The following is a 21,263-nucleotide window of genomic DNA, read 5'->3' as shown; positions in this document are numbered from 1 at the left end:
TTCTTTTTTATCCCTTTGGGTAACCTTACTTTAGTTTTATTATAATTCCTAGTTACTGTAGATAATAACTCCGAAGGTCACTTCCTCTATATAGTTGTGTTTAAAGAACCCAAGTTATAATTATATCTATAAACATACTCTCATTTTTTGTATGTTAACTTCCTATGTTGTTTATTTGGCACATTTTCTTCCTGGCTCTAGTAGTTAATGGCCCTTGGATGCCTTAATAATACTTATTACACTTCATATAATAAATAATAATATATGTTTTAAATTGCATATATTAATATATACACTATATATTCAGACTGTCCTCAGCAATCTTCTTTTCATGGTCTAGTTAAAATCCTCATGGCCTCCAGCCCGGCAGGTGCACTAGCCTCCAAAGTTGTCTCCTCTGATTGTAAACTCTTCCCTTGGGTCAGCTCTTCACCCTAGTACCACACAAGCCAGTTCTGATGCAAATGCCCAGAAAGCTGCAGTGCCCCTCCACTCCTACTTCCCTCCACACCCCGACTCCGACAGTTACAGTGTAAAGTTCTCAGCCTGGCATTTAGGGCCATCTTTAACTGGAAACTGTTTAACGCCAGCTATAAACTGTCCACTTCTCCAGCCTCATTTTCTTTTTTCTTCCCCAAGATACCTGTGCTCCTACCGAGCAACACAAATCACAGAACGAAATATTTTAATATGATGAGATGCAGTGTATTCCCTATTAGTTAATCATTTTTACTGAGAACACTTGGCAGTGATATTTACAGAGAGGTGCCAGATGTTTCCAGCACCCTCACCACCTGCAGTTACCTCACTGTGTAAGCAACTGCTGAACGCTTGCGTAACACAGCCCCTCATGTGAGCCCATTGCTCAGATATTTGTGAAGAGGATCTGTGTCTTCTGATACAGGTTAGTACAGTGGTCAAGTTCTTCTGTCAACTAATTGAAACATCTTCAAAACCCACAAATTTTTCCAAATGTGAACAACAGCGAGTCATTTTTTCAATGCTGAATAGCCTTGTGAAAAAAATATTAAAGCTGAATTCATTCTTGTCTCGTTGAGAGTTCAGAGATGGGAACTTGCTTTGACTGGTAGGTGTTTCTGTGGCTTTGGAAACAGCTTTCGTTACTTAGATCATGTTTTCTGAGCGGTGTCCCAGGCCTTTCCTTAAGGATGGAGAAGGCCACACTGGAGCTGAGTGATTCCAGTCCATACTCATGAAGGCTTGGGGAGAGCAGGTCATTTCATGTGAATGTCAGAACAAAGGAGCACCATTCGGGATTTCATTGTCTGGCGTTAATTTCCAGTCCGAGGACACACACTATTATGGTATCATGAAGAATTTTCCAGTAGTAGTGGAAACAGCAGTGACTGTTTTCATCATAGCCATATAAAAGCATCAATGAAGACATTGACTTCTTTTTTCTTTCCTAGTAAAATTAAAAGGATTAAAGAATACCTAAGACTTACAGATGTAAAGGAATAAAAAAGATGATTAGAATCTGCTTACTTTAAATGATCCAATTTATCCATTTTTAGTTTTTTAATCTGCTTTGTCTTGAGTATGTTTCATCTGATCCATTGACTTTAATAATATCTTTTAGTTTTTATTATAAAAATAGGCTTATTATTAACAAAAAAATTCACTTGGAAAAGTATGAAGGGAAAATTCCCCTTTCCTGCCCCTTCTCTTCTGCACGTATTGCATAGGAGGCCCAGAAAATTTTGCTGTTATCCTTCTGGAATTTTTCAGTATATAGATAAGTATAAACTTAAAAGAAATAGGATAATATTAGCATTGTCCTTTTTTTGCCTCTTGATAAATCTTTCTTTTGGATTTTCAGTTTTGTAAGTCATTCCTTAACGATTTTTTGTTATTGAATAATAGTCTATTTAATCGGATTTTTCGAGATGGTTTTCCAGGTAAGTTGTTTGATGAAGGTTTGCTTCGAATCCAGTAGATTCTCTGTGTTACTCTCTAAGGCAAAGTGAAAATGTTACCCCTTCCAGACTTTTCCCTAGACAAAAGATGGTTGTAATTACAGAATCAGAACAAATCTGTTGTCTCTCTGTAGGTTGATGCTAACAGCATGAGCTTAAAATAAACCACGAAGGTCAATAGTATCTCAGCAGGTAGATCTTAAACCTTTACGGTTCACACGTGGGATAAGCTACACAATGTGAAGTGAACTGGTAAGTGTCACCTTTTCAGAGCTGGAAGTTGGAGCAGTCCTGTATTGATTTCACTGTTGAAGAATTTGGTATTTAGGCTTCTCAGAGACGCTCAGCCCAGTGTTGCCATACCTTGCTTTTAATGTTGCTTATGATGTGTATGTTTTACTGCTGCTTTACATGAGGTCCAATTGCAGGTCCTCTAGGTCAGCTCTGCTGTCAGGTTAAACATTAGGACTGTTGGTAAAGCAGTGGTACCTTTGCTGCGGCCCCACCGATTTTAGCACTGCACCGTAGGAACACCTCCCTAGCAAGGGGAGGAGTCGAGCTGGCCTCCCGAGCCTGGCCCTTCTGGTCCAGGGCACAGCAGAGGGAAAGTTGCCTGCATTCTGGGCCTCTCTGTCACTGGTTCAAGGTGTGTGACCCATGTGCGCCATTTAACCACTTGAGTAGTTTCCTCTGTAAACTGAGGATAGTAATAGTAGTGTGCTGTGAGGGTTAGCCTCAGTTTCAGAGGAGCTAGTCCGTGGGTGAAGTAGGCACGGTCCTGGGCCCCCAGTGCCTACCAGTCGAGGGTGATGGTAGGAAGAGAGGCTGGGACTGCAACTTGCCTTAGGTGGAAGGGGAGGACTGGTGGGGGTGACAGTGAGACTTGTGCAGTGGGAGGGGGCAGGTCAGGGCACTGATGGTTGGGTGTGGGGGTAGGTGTGCTCCTGGTGCCAGGCTGTGTGTTGGAACGGGAGAGGGGACAGGGGTGTAGTAATTCTGAGGCACACTGAGAAATGTCTGTAAACCTTCAATGCTTTCAGATACAAAGCTGTGGGACATCCCTTTCTGAAAAATAAGTTAATTTTCCAAACTTGCTGAGCCGTGACTGCATTGTGTCTGTGGCCCAGAAATTTTCATCTGTTACTTGCACAGCCTTGCTTACTGTTTCCAATGATTGATGACTCATCAGAATGCTTTTGCTGAAGGAGCAACAGTTTTGTAAATTTATATTCTAAAAATCTGTGTATCTGTCCCTCCAAGAGCAGTTAAAACCAGTGGCCAAATATAAATTTAAAAAATCAAATGGCTATTGGAGTATTTATTATTTGCTAATTACATAAGAAATATAAAGAAAAATGTCTCCCTTTAATTAATAGACTGAAAAGTCTGTTAGCAAAGGACGGATAAGCTTATAAAAATTTGGTTAAGTGTTGAATGCTTCAATATAGATGATGAGAGAAGACATTGTCAAAATTTGTCCTTTTACTCTTGGCCTTTAACAAATTTTTTAAGTAACTATTACTATCATAACAATTTTACATTTTTTGGCTTCGTTGAGGTATAATTGACAGTTTTAAGGTATTAAATTGTATTTATATACTTATACATTGTGAAAGGGTTCCCACCATGCAGTTAATGAACACAGCATCACCTTGCATCTTTATCTTTGGGGGGTGTGTGTGTGTGAGATCATTGTCCTTTTCCCTGGCAGTTCAACACAGTGATGACGCTGTGTGTCAGCTGTGGTCACCGTGCCTTCCATTATCCTCAGATCCTATGTGTCTGAGAGCTGAAAGTTGGTAACCCTTTTCCAGCCTCTCCCTATTTACCCCCACCCAATTCTTGGCCTCAAAAGAAAAATTAATTCATTGAGCAAACATTTGTTGTCTCACTCCACACTAGACACTTTGCTAGGTCCTCAAGGATGGAATTGCATCAGGCTCTCTTTTCTCTTCTCAGGGACCATAAAGACTAGTCCAAGAGAGCATCAAGGAAGGTGTGGTCCGTTGCACTCAGACGGGAGTGTCCTGGAAGGAAGGGCTTTACAAAGAGTGTGTGATTCCCAACTGTACTTTTCAAACTTAATGTGTATTTAAATGACCTGGGGATCTTTTTAAAAGGGAGGCTTTGATTCTATGGATCTGGGGTGGGGCCGCAAATGAGCAGCAAGGATTTAAGAGAATCATCAACTAACCTTGTGTTCACTGGGCAGAGTTTGGGGACCGGAGGAAAGGAGGCATTGCAGTCACAGGCATGAGCACAGCAGAAGACTAGAGTGAAAGGTCTGGGAAAAGTGAAAAGGGGTGTGTGCGTGTGCACACACGCACTTGTGTTCGGGGGGGTGGCATGTCGAAGTATAAGGGGATGGAAGTTGGTAGGAATCAACTCTAGGACTGCCTTCTATGTCCTTAAAATTAAATATTAATTAAGAGGGTTGAATATAATGTCCTCCTGCAGGTCACGGGGGAATCACAGATCTCAGGTTGGGTCATGACCTTAGTTTACACGTTCACGAAATCAACACGATAGAACAGGAAAGGATGGAAGGGCAGGATGTTAGGGTCTAATGAAGTTACTCAGGCAACATGTACGGGAGTGGATAAGGATTTGCAGGGTTTGGATTGGGAGGAGGAAGACCTCTTTGGAAAGACATGATGTGCCTGGTGGATTGGAATAGTGCATCCTGGGGTCAGAGAGAAAACGGGGGTGGCTGGAGCAGAGCACACACGGGTGTGAAAGAACAGTCTGGGCTTAGGCTGCAGGCAGGGCAGCTCTATGTGCCAGACCTGAGGGGCTTCATTCAGCTCTTTCACTCTATTAAAATGAGAATTGTGTAAGTGAAATAACTGGGACAAAGCAGTGAACATTACTTTTTGGGAAAACTATCCCTTTATGGCACCTTCAGTAACATGTGACACTGTCATTTTCAGCTAAGTACTTTTTCAACTCTTGATAGTCTTCAGATATGATCCTAGTAGCCTTGAGACACTTGGTGCTAGATTATACGGGAATCTGATGGGGGAGAAAGATCACTCCAATGTTTTGAGGTTGGGGAAAAAGGAAAACTTAGTTATGATTAGCATCAGTAGGTAGGAAGTTGTCTAATTGTCCAAGTTGAAATGTTCAACGGGGATTTTAACGTGTGAGTGGCACTGGGATTCAAGAGAAAGCCTCAGGTGAGAATTTGGGATTCATGCATGTAGGGCTGTGGTGAGAGGACAGTCAATAAAATAGGGTCTCCTAGAGAAACGGGAAAAAAGGAAATTGTGAGCAAAGGCGTGAACTTGGGAAATGTTTGTATTCAGGTAGCAGGTGTGAGCATCCAGATGGTGCAGTTCCAGAGATGCCAGAGAACGGGGAGCATATATATATATTTAGTCGATTTGTCAATAAGCAGAAACACTTTTGCTGCAAGCAAGAGTTAAGAGTTTGAGGGAAGAACATTTAAGTTTGGCAAATAAGGAGTAAAGATGAAAAGGGAAGATAAAAAAAAAGAATGCTAATAATATAGCACCACCTGCTGTTAGGCATTAGGCATTTTAAAATGAAGTTTTTCTCATCAAATTGACTTTTTCTTCCTTCCTATTTCTTTTTTTTTTTTTAACGTTCACCTATTTTTTTATATGGTAGCCTGGTGTGTGAATGCACTAATTTGTTTACTTTTTAATCAAAAGGATGGGGGAGGTCATATCAAGTTGTTTATTCCTTGATTTCAACTTTGCCAAAAGCTTCTCTCTCGTGTGGCTCTTCTGGTCTTTGTCACAGAAGATGCGAGTTAATTACTTCAGGTTATAGAATTATAGGCACCCTTCTTGTAAGATTCAGAATATTCATTTTATATTTTGACTCGCTTGTTAGTGTAGGAATTCAGATTACAAGCTGAAAGCTTTTGGAGTGAATAGCTATGGAAACCCTTTTTTTTTTTAAATTTTTATTTTAACCCTCAAGGAAAACCTGTATCCTTGAAACCTGCACAGCCATTTTGGGTGATTTTGCCTAGACCTCTTCTTCCTAAATCCAAAGTGTCTTTGAAAAGTTCTGCGCTGCGGAGGACAGGAAGCACCTCCTCTGTTGCCAGCACCCCTAGTGATCTGAGCACTTACGCCAATAATTGTAAGTCAGTCTTACGTCAGACGTTGGGGGTTGTTGAAACTGTAGTTATGAGAGAAGTCCCACGCACTACAAATAATCAGAATTTTTGATTCTGTGATTTAGCGGCAAATATGCATCCTGTTTCTCCCTTGGAATTCCTCTACATGTTTGGCAGGAAAAAATTCTTTCAGTGACATTCACTTTTGATGAATGTGCTATGTATGAAACACTGAAATATTTATGAGTTAAGGCACTTGGTTTTGTTTTTCCTTTTTTTTCATGAAGGATTCTAAAGTGTACCATTTGATGTGATGCTGTTTTTTTGGTTTGTTTTTTAAGGAAAGAAAGCAATCTAAGGACTGTTGGGACCCAACTGGAAATCAGAAAAAAAAGAAAGAACTTGAGTTTCATTTACTCTGTAAAAGGCTGTATTTTGTAGATGTGTCTTTTTCTAATCTTATACTGTGGATGTTAGGTTCAGGGTATTAGGAGTAATGTATTATAACTTGAAGCCCCATTTTAAGTAATTTAAACTGAGAATATTTTTGAAGTTTTCAGTTAATATGAATTCCATTTTTTGTATAAAATGGGTGAATTAATGGAGTTACCCTTTCATTCAAAATATGTGTTTGATCTTAGCATTTATTTGCTCGTTTCCTTTTTCGTTTCTTTCACAACATAATTCATGGATTAACTGATTTGAACAATTTTGGAGTGCCTGCTGTGTAGACATGACTGTAGTTGAGGGATATTAGGTAAAAGAAATGGTCCTTATCTAAGAGGTGGTGGAGGAGAAAGACAGTATTTGTGTGCCGTAACCAGAATAGCAGATAAGACAGGATCTAAGAGGGTGTTCTTTCTGGGTTGAGGGGAGATCAGTTTCTTCTTTCTGGTGAGGGGACAGTGACAAAGTGGAGTCATGGTTATTAAACCGTCTGGTTGTGGCACACTGTGTAGGGTTACCATACAGTCTTTCCTTTTTTCCCTCTCAAATAACTTCTGTTACTCTGATTTTATATGTGCTGTAATTGTAGCTCAGAGAGGTTGACACTGGTCCAAGGGTGCCCAGCCAGCAGGTGACAGAACTGAGAATGTTTCTGTGGAGGGTGAGGCATTGAATCAATGAGCACGTTTCTCAGAGGGCACTTAGTGCCAGTAGCTGGTCTCCTGGGATAGTAAGTAGCTGAATACCGGGAATCCAGGAACGCTGAAATAAGTCACTTAAAATTCAGCGGCACAATTATCTGCTGCTTATTTGAGTTTTGAGGTTGTGGCAGAAGATCAGAAGGGTTTGCATGTAACCCACGATGCCCTTTGCATCTGAAAAGGTAGCTCCCACGTGTATTATTTTAAGGTCCTTGCACTTGCTGCTTTTCTCCATTCATAATATGAATTTCTACCGAAGCAGAAGCCCCACGGTGCTCTCAGAGGGCCGGTGGCATTGGGACCGGTGACCCTGGCGGGAGGCATGTTCGCTGGGGCCGCCGCCCTGCCTTCCCCGTTGACAGCCATGTTGACGTGGCCACCGTCTCAGGACCCGCTGACACCGAGGAGGGTGTGAAATGCTTTTGTCAGTCCCTTTTTGTCTTCGAACAAAGGAGTTTCCCGTTTACCCACAGAGCCTGTCCAGTGGCTGTGTGTCCCTGTCGCAGATTAAGCATTCAAATCAAGGAGTGTCTTTCTTAGTTTGATTTGCTAGCTGGTTTAATCTGTTTTGTGGAGTGCCTTGGAGCTTACGGGGTTTTTTTTCTTCCTCCATTCTAATTCACCCAGCGCAAGCATGAGGGATAGGAGGGTGAACATGGCTGCAGTTTTTCCTGCTTAAGCTTGCTTTGATCTTTTTAAATGACTATACCAGGAGGATTTCGCAGTTGTACAGAGACGGATACTTCTTCAAAAATATTTATCAACTCCACGCTCACCCCGCCGGCTGGCTCCGAGAGGCACTATGATGCTACCTTACTGACACTGCTGCTCCTGGGATCCTACAGCCTTTGCATAGCTCCTTTGTTAGCCACGTTTACTGGGAAAAGAAGTAGGTCGACGATTTCTGGTTTGATTTTCTTTGTAAGCATGCTTAAATTTTACTCAATAAATTGGTTTAGCGTCTCTTGATATTTTTGTAACTTGTAGTTTGTTAATTGTAGTATTTCTGGGGCATATTTATATTTACATTGTAAATGATTCTATATAGAACCAATTTATTGTATGCATTAGGTGTTTTGGGAATCTGACTAAATGCATTTCAGCATCATTGTCGATGTTCTTGGCACATGAAATTATTTTATCGAAGACCAACTAGTTAATGGTCTCATTTCTAATTAAATAACTGGTAGTTTTTTGTGTATATATGAGTTAATTGTACAAGTACAGAAAAATACTTTCCTGGAAGTAAAGTGAAAACATCACATTTTAAATTATTTTACTCATTATGTTTTATCTGAAAATACTAAAAGTGCACTTCTTTAAAGATTACCTTAAAACATGGGAAAAAATCATTTTGTGCTGAAATTTTCCTATTTCTGATAATGAGGGGTCATGTTAGGAAATAACTTAAATCTTTTGACCAGTGTTTTGAATTCATATCGAGTGAAACATTTGAGCCCTTTTAAACAATGTTTTCTTGTTTGGTCTGCTCATGTCTTTGTGATGTGCTGCTGTAACATAGTGGCATCATTTAGGAACTTCTGAGATTGCATAGTGCTGTTGTAAAATTAGCATCTGGTTCTCTGTACTTAGGGATCCTACAGTAATAACATCACTGAGTTTTAAAGTGACTGAATCAAGACGGATTAAGTCAATAACTCTTTCTTATTTGGGGGTTTTAGCAGGTTCTTTGTGTGTGTTCTTTTAAGCGTAGAAAAATTTAAAGTTACAGTGTTGATTTTCTTTTGGATATTAGCACGAAACACTGTACAGTTGTTTCTGTATCAAATGTGCTCGTTTTTAGAGGTTAAACGTTATAAGCTCTTCCAGATTCAGATAACCCAAGTCCAGTTTTTAAGATCACTGGATAAAATAAGTTATATATGGTAGGTCTCAGAAAGAATTGAAGGCTTGAGGACCTTTGTGTCCATGGAGAGGGAAGTCCCAGGAGAGCTTGTAATTTTGCCACATTAGCAAGTAGGAAGTCCACAGGCTTCCTTCTACCAGTGTGGCCACAAAAACATGTTAAACACGTTTAGTTTTGAGAGACAGATGGTGAGAGGAAGTGTGAGAGATGCCTCCCAAAGCTATGGGCACTGTCTTTGAAATAGGAGAGCAGGCGATGTTAACTAAAGAAACAGAGCATCTTTCTTCTTTTTTTTTTTCTTTATTGAAATATAGCTGATTTACAATGTTGTGTTAGTTTCAGGTGTACAGCAGAGTGATTCATATATATGTGTGTGTGTGTGTGTGTGTATATTCTTTTTCAAATTCTCTTCCATTATAGGTTATTAGAAGATATTATATATAGTTCCCTGTGCTATGCAGTAGGTCCTTGTTATTGATTTTGTATTTAGTGGTGTGTATCTGTTAATACACACCAAACTCCTGATGTATTCCTTTCCTCTTTGGTAACCATAAGTTTATTTTTTATGTCTGTGAGTCTGTTTCTGTTTTGAAAATAAGTTTGTTTGTATCATTTTTTTAGATTCTATATGTAAGTGATACCATATGAGATTTGTCTTTCTCTGTCTGACTTCACTTAGTATGATAATTTCTAGGTCCATCCATGTTGCTGTAAGTGGCATGACATCATTCTTTTTCATGGCCGAGTAGTATTCCATTGTATGTATATGAACCACGTGTTCTGTCAGAAACAGAGCATTCTTTGCCTTCACCTTCATGGCCAGCTCTGATGAAGACAGAGTGACACGTAGAAAAGGACATTCCACTCATCCTAGCGTTATTACTAACTCATAGAAGTTGGACAATCTTACACTCTTAGCCTCAGTGTTCTCACCTGATAAATGGGGAGGAAGGCCTCGATCATCTTCAAAATCCTTACAGCAGCAGATGTTCCTGACCACTTTTATTTTCTTCACAAAGAGATAGTAAAATGGTGCCTAACAGTTTGGAAGGAGGGTGTTTTGAGTTGCTGAAGTGATGAAGCTGACAGGGAGAAGGAAAAACCTTACTCACTTCCAGTCTCGGCCTCATTGCAGGATGGCAAGTGGGTATTGTCTCACCTGCCAACACTGGCCAGTTGGTGAGACTCACCTGGAGCACAGTTTTGAAAGTTTTTCCGGCTGATTCCAGGTTCAGAGCAAAAGTGTGTACTTGACTAGTGATGCCTGTCGGGGGTACAGAGCGGGTGAGAGACAGGTGGGTAAGTGCTCCGACTCCGTGTTACAGGACAGGCTTAACACTCATGCACATCTGAATGGAGTACTTAATAAGACAATACTGCTATCCAGACTGGTATTCATTTTGTTTTCATTCATTGAATGCTTTTGTAGGTTATATATGAGACATTCTTGTTGCTACAAAGCCGGGTAATTTTGCTTTTGGAACTTGAAGGCTTCGACTTGAGTGGTTTGATTTCAGGCCATATGGGCAGATGATCTGGCAGCATCTGATCAACCGATCCACCAAAAATTCAAGAAAGGAGCAGAAGGTTGGCTCTGTGTGTAATACGTATTTTAATAAACAAAACAAAAACTCATGTTAATGAGATGCTAGAATGAAATGTTAGTTTGCAAATAAAAGTGGGAACAACCCGAAGCCTTTCTCCAGCAGGGAAGTCTTTCCTTCTGCTTGGGCTGCAGTAGGAATCTCTTCGCTTTCTCCTTAGACTCAGGCATCGCTCTTTCTCCCTGTCTCTCTGATTTCACACGAACCACGTTTTGACCACGTGGAAGTGAAAAATAAGGATTCCAGAGCATCTGTTATACCGACATAGCTGAGACAGCTAGGACCGAGGATGACGACAGCAGAGGGCCGATCTTAACACCGTGTATTAGAGCTGGCTGAGATGTGGGTGACCACGTCAGTTCCACACATTAACTGTAGACCGACTGTCACTGAGTAGTTGTGGCCGCTGGAGTGCTCTATTTAGGAGAATTCTAGGCATGCATTTGGCCTCAGTGGGACCAAGTACCGCAATCAGTTAGTGGCCCCATGACAGCGAAAACCCTGCTTGCATACGGCCTGTTCACACCCACTCACCCCGAGAGAGGAGAAGTGGTCCGGCACAGCCAGGCGGTGGCCCTGTCAGGGCCAGAACTCAGATGTTAGAGATGCCAGTCCATTTCCTGAAACTAATGTGCCTCTCTTATTGTGTTGGAACTTGTGCCACTGAAGAGTTTATCATTTGAATATAGTGACTCTGGACAAGAGAAACTTTAGATACCACCAGGACCCCAGCCAGGTGCCGTGCCAGGAGCTGAAATCGAGGGCAGGAGAAATACTCAAAGGGCATCATGCCCACAGAGAGGTACACCCTTCAAGTTGGGGTTCACTAGAGGGCAATAGGCCAGCTCAGAGCATTTAGAGACTTGAGAGAAAGATGTGTAAGTTTTGGTCATGAAAGTGTGTGCCGCTTTGCAGTTTGTCCCCACCGTTAGTAAAGTGGAGAGGAGTGAGGGTGGGGTGTGTGTGTGGTTGATGATCAGAGAGTGTGTGTGAGCGTGTGCATATGTGTGCGTATGTATGTACGTATATATGTCACATATAAATGTAAATGTGTGTGTGTGTTTGTACCTGCGTCACACTCAGAAGTTCTTTCCTTGAAATATGGATCTTTGACCCTCACATGTTACAGATTGATGCTAGATCTGGTGCTAACAAGATTGGCTGTGAAGACTGGCAGTGAGACACTTTGTTTCCAGGACAACACCTCCTGTTCTCCTTGTGAAAGAGCCAACAAGACAGGAGTATTGTGCCTCATGAGAAATGTGTCTTTTGCTTTAGTGAGACATCTTTTTACTGAGTTCTTTGGACACTGAAGCTCTTTGTGTTCAAAGCTTAGAGATGAAAAGTGTGAATTTAGGATCATATAAATTTTTAATAGAGCTGAAAGTTAAACTCATTTCAGTTTTTTAAAAAATCAGAATAAGTGACTTATTTGGTGCTGAATATACTTTGTAAAATGTGTCAAGAAAAGTGAGACTCAAATCCAGATTGTTGTAGAACATGGTTAAGACTAATAACATTATTTACTTCCTTTCTTGGATTTTTGACTTAGCAAAAGTTAAAATGTTGATTGAAACCTAATATCCATTTTATAGGAGAATATTTTTAAAAAATATGCTCTATGAAATTTTGGTTTTGTCTTTTTTAAGACTATGAATTAATTCCCCATTTGTTCTTTAAAAAGTGACATTGCATTTTATAGTAGTGGTATCTTCTGTTTTTATCATTTACATTAGTTCCCTGTCAGCCTTGGAAAAACCAAGCCTCCAGGTTCTGTGGAAGGAGGGAACTGAAAAGAAAGAGATTGACAGAAAGTGTTCAGTGGAGGGAAGGCTCTGTTGATCTGACCTAACGTTGGAAGGGTTATCTGGGCACAGGAAGATCAAACAGATGGCCCGTTGTAGCGGGACTTGACACAGATCAGGGGAGAGTGACAGCTTGTCTTTACAAGGTCTGAATGTGACGTCTGTTAGCGCTGTTGCAGGAGCTGGGATCGTTTAGCCTAGTGACACATTTCTAGCTGTCTTCGAATTCATAAATTTTCGTAAATGAGGTTGACATCTCACCTCTTTCTATGAATCTAAAAGGAAGGATCGAGGTTGGTAATAAAGAAATGTGTGATTTTAAGTGTTGAATATTAGAATAGAATTGGATGGTTAGAATTGGGTGTTGAAGATTTATATAGAATCAAGCAATAAAAAATCTAATCTGGGTCACTGGAGGGGAAATTAAGGTTGGAGACCAGATAGTGGATGAATGAATGAACCTCCAGATGTCCCCTCTGGCCTAGGGACTATATGGTGACATACACATGCCTGTAGTTTGTGTGATTTGCAAGAGGAGATGGGTAAAAAGATTAACTTTTATGGGAACAGACGACTATAAGACTTTCAAAGTATTTTTGTTTGGATTTCTCCCCCCTGAGATTCAGAGAGTAAAGGACGAAGTGTGGTGCCTGCGTTCTTGAACGCGGCATGGAACACGTAAATCCCTTAGGAAGAGCCAAGCAGTGCTGTTAAAATTCCTGGCAGGAGCTCAGCTTCTGGACAGTGTATTTTTCTCAAAGGTTATTCAGTGATGGAGAATGAAAAGGAAAAGTGTAAATTTGGGATGATTTGTTAAGGAAATACTGACATCTTTCCCTTTAATTAAGTCATTGCTGCCAATCTCCTCGCCCCCTCTTTTTGTTACCACTTAATAAAATTAGAAACAGCTTTTTAGGTTTTTATCTTAACATGCTGGTACTATTTTTTTTTCCAAACCTTTCCTTTAAAATTTTTGATACTTCATGAGATTTTAAAATGTAGATCCCCTCTGCTGAACACAGCACAATAAAGGATGGTGATAGTGGCTGTATTCCTGAAGTAGCCCAAAGTCCACTGAGCCGTACATGCCACAGCTGACGCGCACTATGTCAAAGGACTTCTGTATGGAACAGACATGCATGAAGCAAAAACAGAGTGTGAAGATGCATCCTCATTCTGATTCAGGGTGCAGGGAACAGGCCCTGCCCTTTATTTTCCCTCTGCCTTTCCCCCGGCCCCATAAAAATCTTAAGGATGTGGTAGAAGATTTGAATTATTTTCTTAATCCAGTGAAAAGCCATAAATGTGAAGAGGAAACTCATAATTTAGGAAGAACTTATATATAAATATAGTTTACACAGTTGTCTCACACAGCTGAAAGATAGTGTTTTTTGATGCCAAGGGCTTTGGGTCATTATTGGGCAAAAGAAGAAATAAGAGTATGTGAGACATGGACTTAAGGCTGGCTCATAAATGCTTCTCTGTGGTTTCAGATTTGGGTTCTGATAGGAAATCAGCAAGTTAGAAATTATCACAGTTTTTTACAGCTGTGTTTTTTATTTCAAGATGTCACTGTCTTCCCCTGTGCTAAGATTGTCTTTAGAGTCCCCAGTGGAGAAACAGAAGCAAAGACAGAAACAGTAGCAAAATCAAAGATGCCCTTTCTAGGACTCACTGACATGTTATACCTGAAGTATAGTATTTGCTCAATTAATTCTCCCCTCTCACTTTCGCTGGGAGATGTTCCCGGGAAGTGGTGCAGGTCTGCTGCTGTGGGGGCCCGGTAGCCCAGTTACCTGGAGTGGACTCAGTCACATCACAGCCCAGGCACAGTCGGTTATCATCAGACTTTTTCTCAGAGTCTTTTCGTCAGCAATTCTTTTAGTGCCTGGAAACTAAAAGAGCTGACCCCCATGTGAGTAAGAGAGGAAAGATTTACATGTCATACGAAAGATGGTTTTTATTATTTAGGTGGAATTCCCTTTTATGCATTAGCTTTCCGGCTTCTGCACCTTGGTTCCAGGACAGATGTTGGCGTTTCTGCTTCTTGCTGCGGCAGAGAGGGTCAGAACCTAAGCTCCTTTCTACAACTACCCAGGAGTTTGCACCTTATCATCTCCCCTTGGGTCCACAGGGGATGGGTCTAGGACCTCCACAGGTACTAGAATATCTCCCAGCTTTTACCTGGGATGAAAGCTGACCTGGACAAGAGGCATAAACGTAGGCTGTGCCGGGATGTGGGGTCACCCCGGTTATGGTTTTCCCTGCATCCCTGACTCTCGGTCTTTGTATTCCCAGCATCCAGTAACGACTGGCCATTGTAGGTGCTTACTGAGCATGTGTGGATTCAAGGAGGAAAGACAGATCATGGAAGATTCATACTGTGTTTGTCTGCAAAATAAAATGTACTTCTCTGTTGTGTTTCAGCAGGTAATGCAGCTGTCGTCAAGTATGAGGAAAAACCTCCAAAAGCAGCATTTCAGAATGGTTCGTCAGGAGCCTTATATTTGAAGCCCTTGGTACCCAGAGCTCACACACACTTACTGAAGACTCCTCCAAAAGGTATGGACCTCACTGGGGAAGGAGGAAGGAAGACAAGACTTTTTAAATCCTTGGCTGGGACAAAGTTAAATTTTGACAGTTAGGTTCATGGCATATTGAACATTTATTTACAAAAGTGTTGGATAAAAACAAAATACATTTTTACACGGAGGGAGCTATTTTGGTTCTGAGATTCCGTAGGTTCTTTAGCTAAAACTTAATACATATAAATCAGCAGATAGAGCAAAGAAAGATATAAGGTGAAAGTAAATAAGACTTCTAGAGGTAAGTCATGCTAAGGTGGTGCTCTAGAGACAGGAGACAGAAATGTGTGGTTTACTTTGCACCTTTGATCCAACCATGTTCTTTTTTTTCCCTCCTGTTCTTTGTCTCTTGTCTGCTTTACTCGCTGTGATTGCTGAAGCTATGAAGGTTAACTTTCAGGTCTACAGCATACGTGGTGTACACTTCGTGTGGGATGTTTCCAAGCAGTTTTATCACAGTGGGTCTGAAGCACGTTAGGAGCTGGTGCTTAGTGAACTGAAAGATGGCTTAACTGAAAGAGTAATTGTGAATGAGAGGCCTTACCTCTAATACGTGACCCCTGTTTATGTTAGTGTTTGAAAAGCGCAGAGACACGGAATCCTCCTTCATCCCATCAGCCATGAATAACTGTCACACTTCCTCCTTTTCTCTCTCTCTGCGTATATAATGGTTTTCCTTTTGTTTCAAGAAAACTCAGGGCATAGCATGTACACTCCCTTGTGTCTTGCTTTTTATTAATTGACTAGTACGTCATGAGAGCTTCTGCATTTTGAATGGCAGTGAAGTCGTCTTCCTGTTTTCCAGTTCCTTGGTTCCTGGGCAGTTTCTGACTTTCACTGCATCACATGATAACTGAGACGAACATTTGTGAACATGAACATTGTTCATTGCTTCAGATTCTAGTTGCTTCCATGAGATATCCCTAAAAGAGCAATCGCGGGGTCAAACTGTATGAATCTTTGTGAAATTGTTATCACATGTTACTAAATAACTTTCCGGAAAGGTGTTAGTCTCTCAAAGTGGTGTGTCTGTTGCTCTGCATCCTTGTCAACACTTGTGTGTGTGTTTGAGACACACGTGTATGTAAAAAAAAAAAAATCACATGGCAACCTGAGGTTAATTACTCAGTGAATATTTATCAACACTTTCCCTTTCAACTCAATTCAGGAAAAAAACAGGCATAGACATTGGCCAAAAATACTCTTCCATATGCCTGCAGGTTCTCATCTGCCCAGGGTCTTAAGTGAATTTCTGACCCCTTGCTGGGACGACATCAGTATATGAATCTGGTTTTTATTGATGGTGACAAAGCCCCTTATCTACACATATGCCAGTAACTGAAATGTTGAACTTTGATACTAAGATAACTTTCAGAGAGTTAGAATGGTGAGATTCCACTGGTATCTTTACAGAACAGAGAAACCCCCACTGTTCTAAAATGCCTTGCTGTTGAATTGTGGTGAGCTTTTGTATCACAGAGGTTTTACCTGAATGGGAATCAGTGCTTTCCATTTATAACAGCCACATATTTTAAGAGATTACCGTCTGTCTGGAATTCTGCAGATAGAAGGTGGCAGCCGTTCTAACTAGCACCCTGCCGGTGATTATGCCCCAGAAATGACTGTATCATGGCGAGTACAAGTGCTCAGAGTTTTCTTCTAGTGACTTATCTTTGTAGCTGTGTCCCTGTTACCACTCCTGGTTGTATTTGTTTTCAGCTTTATTGATATGTAATCGACAAATAAAATTATAGTATATTTGATGATTTAAAATACATAAACATTGTGGAAAGATTCCCCTGGCTGTATTTTATGTTGTAGCAGTTTGGAGAAAAAGCTTAAATATGTTTTCCTTCATAGCTGAATAGCGAGGGAACTGGGTTTAATACTTGGTGATTTTAGAAATCACACCTTAGTGGCTCTCTTTCATGGAGTCTGGCCCTTTCTGCTCTCTCAGCAGTGGAGCAGCTTCAAGTGTATAATACATGTATAAATTCAGTACTGGTAAAATTTGAATTTCAGCAGTTCTTGAACTGAAAAAAATACTATAGTTTGTCATATCATATTTAATTCTTGATGATGAATAATACCACCCTTAAATGACCATTTTGATGTTATTTGGAATATCATTTTATACATAGAATGTACGTAATACAGTTAATTAAATGTCTAGTATTTCCCATCTAACCTAAAATTTAGCTGTTAATGGAATTTTTTTGGGGGGGAAGCCTTTTTTTTAAAATGGTTTATTTTCATGTGATATTTCAAATAAAACATATATATATATATCTATGATAGATATATATATAGATATAGATATAGATATATTTTATAAATATTTCTCTTCTATTTTAGGTCCTTCAAGAAAAAGTCTATTTACAGCTTTTAATGCCGGTAAGTGACCATTTAATACGGATGGAGAAAAGGAGTCTTTGTAAAGTTATGTTACCATTCCAAGTATTTAAATTTATTTGCAGTGATTTTTCAGTAGTATGCTTCTCAGTGTAACTTCAGGTTTGTGGCATAAACATAACTGCTTATGACCTTGGCCTGCAGAAGGTTAAAACTTGGTGAGCATGATTACCAAGCCGTCTGACCCAGAAGGACACTTTATTAATAATAGATAATTTACTTTTTAAAATAATGATGTGTTAAAAATGTGGAGCATATTTAATATTTAAAATGTTAAGAAGTGGAGAATATACTTTTTCCAGGAAATATGCTGTTTCAAAATTGGGTAGTCATTAATTGCTAAATAATCTCGATAACAGGTTTGAACACCATTTAACAGTTCAGCTGCTTAAAAATTTCTTTTCTGTTTCTCACACTGTACCAAACGCACATCTCTAAGACAGTCTGCAGCCTCACCCACTGAACCTTTGAACATGAACTAGACATCAGAAAACTTTGTCTCTTGGTGAGCCGCAGAAGATTTCACAAACTGTATCCACTACAGTTTCTGTATTCTGTCTGTAGCTGATCAGCGCCCCCCACACTGCTTCTGTTCTCTTCTTTAATATGTAGTTGTAAGTTATGTGGCTTCTAAGTCCATTGAGGATTAGAACAGCAAATCAGAAGGGGAAACGGTATTGTTATAACCCACGGACTGCAGTTTATTAGGCAAACTGTGACAGAGTTGGGTGCTAAGGACACCAGTGGTGGACCAGAAATGAACAAGAGCCTTGTCTTCAGGAAGCTCATAAGGAAGTCCAAGTATTGCACAAACAAATATAAAATCACAATTGCAATAGGTTTTAGGAAGGAGGGTTGCTTGTTCCTAGGAGAGGCTTTGTCAAAGGCGATGATCTAGTGAGGGAAACCTGGGCAGGAGCTGTAAGTTGGTGATCCCCTGTTTATAGATAGTAATTAAAGAAAATAGGGTGCAAAACATTGCACACGGAATGACTAATGTTCTTGATGCTCCCACGATGTGTTTGGCTTCCTCAGCTTAATTAGGCAGGGAAATGTGACCTACTGTAGGTTCTTAAAGCTGGGCAGACCCAGCCACATAGAGTGATTTAAATTCTTAAGATTCCCCATAGCCTGAGTTTGAATATATGTGTTCACCAAATGCTAATTTAAAAATCGAAAGAAACTATTCTGCACACATTGAGCTTTTTATTTCCTTTTGTTTTACATCTCCAGTTCATCCTAATATTCAGGAGAAAAGATTGCTAATACACTATAGAATGGCTTTATGTTAGAAATTCAGATAACCTTTATCTGAAAGCTAGATGAGATCCATCTTACCTTTATTTTCTTACATTATTTATCCTTTTGGCATTATATCTGAGAAGCCATTGCTTGATACAGGTCATGAAGATTTATGCCTATATTTTCTTCTATGAGTTTTATACTTTTAGCTCTTAGACTTAGGTCAAAGATGCCTTTTGAGTTAATTTTTGTATATGATGAAGTAGGGGGTCCAACTTAATTCTTCTGCATTCAGATTACCAGTTGTCCCAGCGCCATTTGTTGAAAATTCTGTTCCTTCCCCCACTGAAATGTTTTGGCACCTTTGTTAAAAACGTTAGGATTTGTTTCTGGACTCTTTAATCTATTCCATGGATCTTGCTGTCTGTCCTTGCCAGGCGCACACTGTCTTGATTACTGTGGTGTAAGAAATTCTGAAATCAAGACGTGTGAGTTCTGTAACTTGTTCTTCTTTTTCAAGATTGTTTTGGCTATTCTGGGTCCCTCGAATTTCTGTATGAGCTTTAGGGTCAGCTTGTCAATTTCTGCAAAGATGTCAGCTGAGATTTTGATAGATTGCATTGAATCTGTAGAATTTCTGAAGTATTGCCATCTTTACAATATTAAGGATTTTTATTCATGGGTTTAGGGTGGCTTCCCTTTTAGTTAGGTCTTTAATTTCTTTCAACAATTTTTTGTAGTTTTCAAAATGAAAGTTTGGGAAGTATCTGTGTAACATTTCTATACTTTGGAAGCTGCCGTTGATACTGGTCACAGTAAAGGGGCTGGTTAAATAAAATCAAATATGCCTGTTCTATGCAACTTGGAAAGGCAGCCTTAATTCATGTCTCAAGTCTGTGATTACATAAACCATTGTAAAAGATGTTTCTTTTCACAGGTATAGTAAATAATAATCTCCAGTATGTATCTTCTTTCTACACACAGAGAAACTGTTAGGCATTTTCCCTGGTCACATTGTTGGACTGACTTCATGTCTTGTTTCCAAAGCCTATCACTGGCCTTTGACATACCAGTGGCCTTGACAGGAAAGGTTATCAGAATGGCAAATTAACAACTGATTGAGTGAGACGAGAAATGGACAGTATGAATTGTGTTTCGGTTTTGTTTGGCAAAGCCTCTAACCATGGAGCGGAAATGGGGTTTATGACAGAGTTTGAGGATGCCTGCCTTCCATTCACCCGGAGAATCAATGCTCTAATAATTGCAATGGGAAAAAGATGTATTTTAAGGGGTCAACATCGTGATTTAATCTAGATTATGTGGTATGGACATGTATGTTCCAAAAATCATAAACTTGACTTTTCCAGGTTTTTCTAGTTGCTGGTTAGTTGTTGTCATGACCTGAGACTAACCTAGTATTGTAAGTCTGCTGAGGATAAGTCGCGGTGTGTTGGCTGTTGGAGTAACAGCGTTGATGCTAAGAAGTGGTGTCCAGCAGCCAGTGACTTTGGGTGCCTCATGTAACCTCTTTGATACTAGTTTTCTTTTCTGTGTAGGTGAAATGATTGATCGCTAAGGTTTCTCCCTGCCCTGTAGCCTGTGACCGCAGGGCACCTTGACTTTCTTCATGTTCTGCAGGCAGTGGGTCATCTTTTAGATGGTGCAGGAGACACTGGCTCCACATATAGACATGTTCCTCTGAGCATTAAGTTTTATACCTTTCAGATAGTTTTTTTTTTTAAAGCAACCAACAGTGGTGAAGATTAAAGTTGACCAACTCTGTATCTTTTAAATTTAGGGCAGAAGTCAATTAATTTTAATTATAGCAGTTTGCTAAGTTCTAAAGTTTCGCATGTGAAGCTTTAGAGATCACCCTTTAGTTTAAATTTTAAATTGTGATTTTAAATAAAATTAGATAACTTTATACCCTGTTTTGTCACTTAGCATAAGTAATCACTTTTAATGACGGTTACATTTAGCATATGCAGCAACATTTAACCACTCCTCTTGAATATTCGGGGTGCTTCTTATCACATTCACAAAGGATTCATGATGAGCATCTTGTACAATGATCACTTTCAAAGTTTGGGGAAGTTTTTTTGTGATAGATTCTTAAAAGTAGTTTAAATAAAACATATGCATATTTATAGCCACTTCACTCAAATAACCAAATTGCTTTCCAAAAACTTCATATCCATTTATACCATGATTGACAACATAAGAGAGTGCAGGCCTCACTATATTCTGCTCAACCTTGGATATTATTTTTTTTAATTTTGACTAGTAGTTGAAAATTCTATGTAGTTGTTTTAGTTTCAGCCTTCTATCAATTATTTCAAAGACAGTTCCCTTATCAGGTAAGACCATGAAGAGGAGAAGAAAGAGAAGGAGCTCTTCAGGCACTGAATGTTGGTTTAAATCTCAGGATTGCCACATTGCACGTGTGTCCTGACCTTGGGCTAGTTGCTAAGCCTCTCCGAAGTCTCACTTTTCTCATTTGGGAGTACGAGAACATTGGGGAATAACTCCCAGTACAGAAAAATTTGGGCCTCATAGAACTGTTGTATTAAAAG

The 21,263-nt window shown here is 39.8% G+C and overlaps 1 protein-coding gene across 8 annotated transcripts in view; it reads left to right on the top strand.

Moving 5' to 3' along the window:
- Window positions 1-21,263, top strand: part of MTUS1 (microtubule associated scaffold protein 1) — a 130,030-nt gene that overhangs the window by 54,354 nt on the left and 54,413 nt on the right. For 6 of the 8 annotated variants that reach the window (XM_031691459.2, XM_072950393.1, XM_031691456.2 and 3 more), the window contains 2 exons: window positions 14,879-15,013; window positions 17,392-17,430. In XM_031691459.2, coding sequence (XP_031547319.2) covers window positions 14,879-15,013; window positions 17,392-17,430 — 174 coding nt within the window. Of the gene's footprint in view, window positions 1-7,578; window positions 8,065-14,878; window positions 15,014-17,391; window positions 17,431-21,263 lie in introns of those variants that run through there. The other 2 variants (XM_072950395.1, XM_031691457.2) reach the window with 2 other exon arrangements.

This window comes from Vicugna pacos, chromosome 26, assembly GCF_048564905.1.
Source record: "Vicugna pacos chromosome 26, VicPac4, whole genome shotgun sequence".
Classification (NCBI taxonomy): domain Eukaryota; kingdom Metazoa; phylum Chordata; class Mammalia; order Artiodactyla; family Camelidae; genus Vicugna; species Vicugna pacos.
This window is presented reverse-complemented; position numbering and strand designations above follow the sequence as displayed.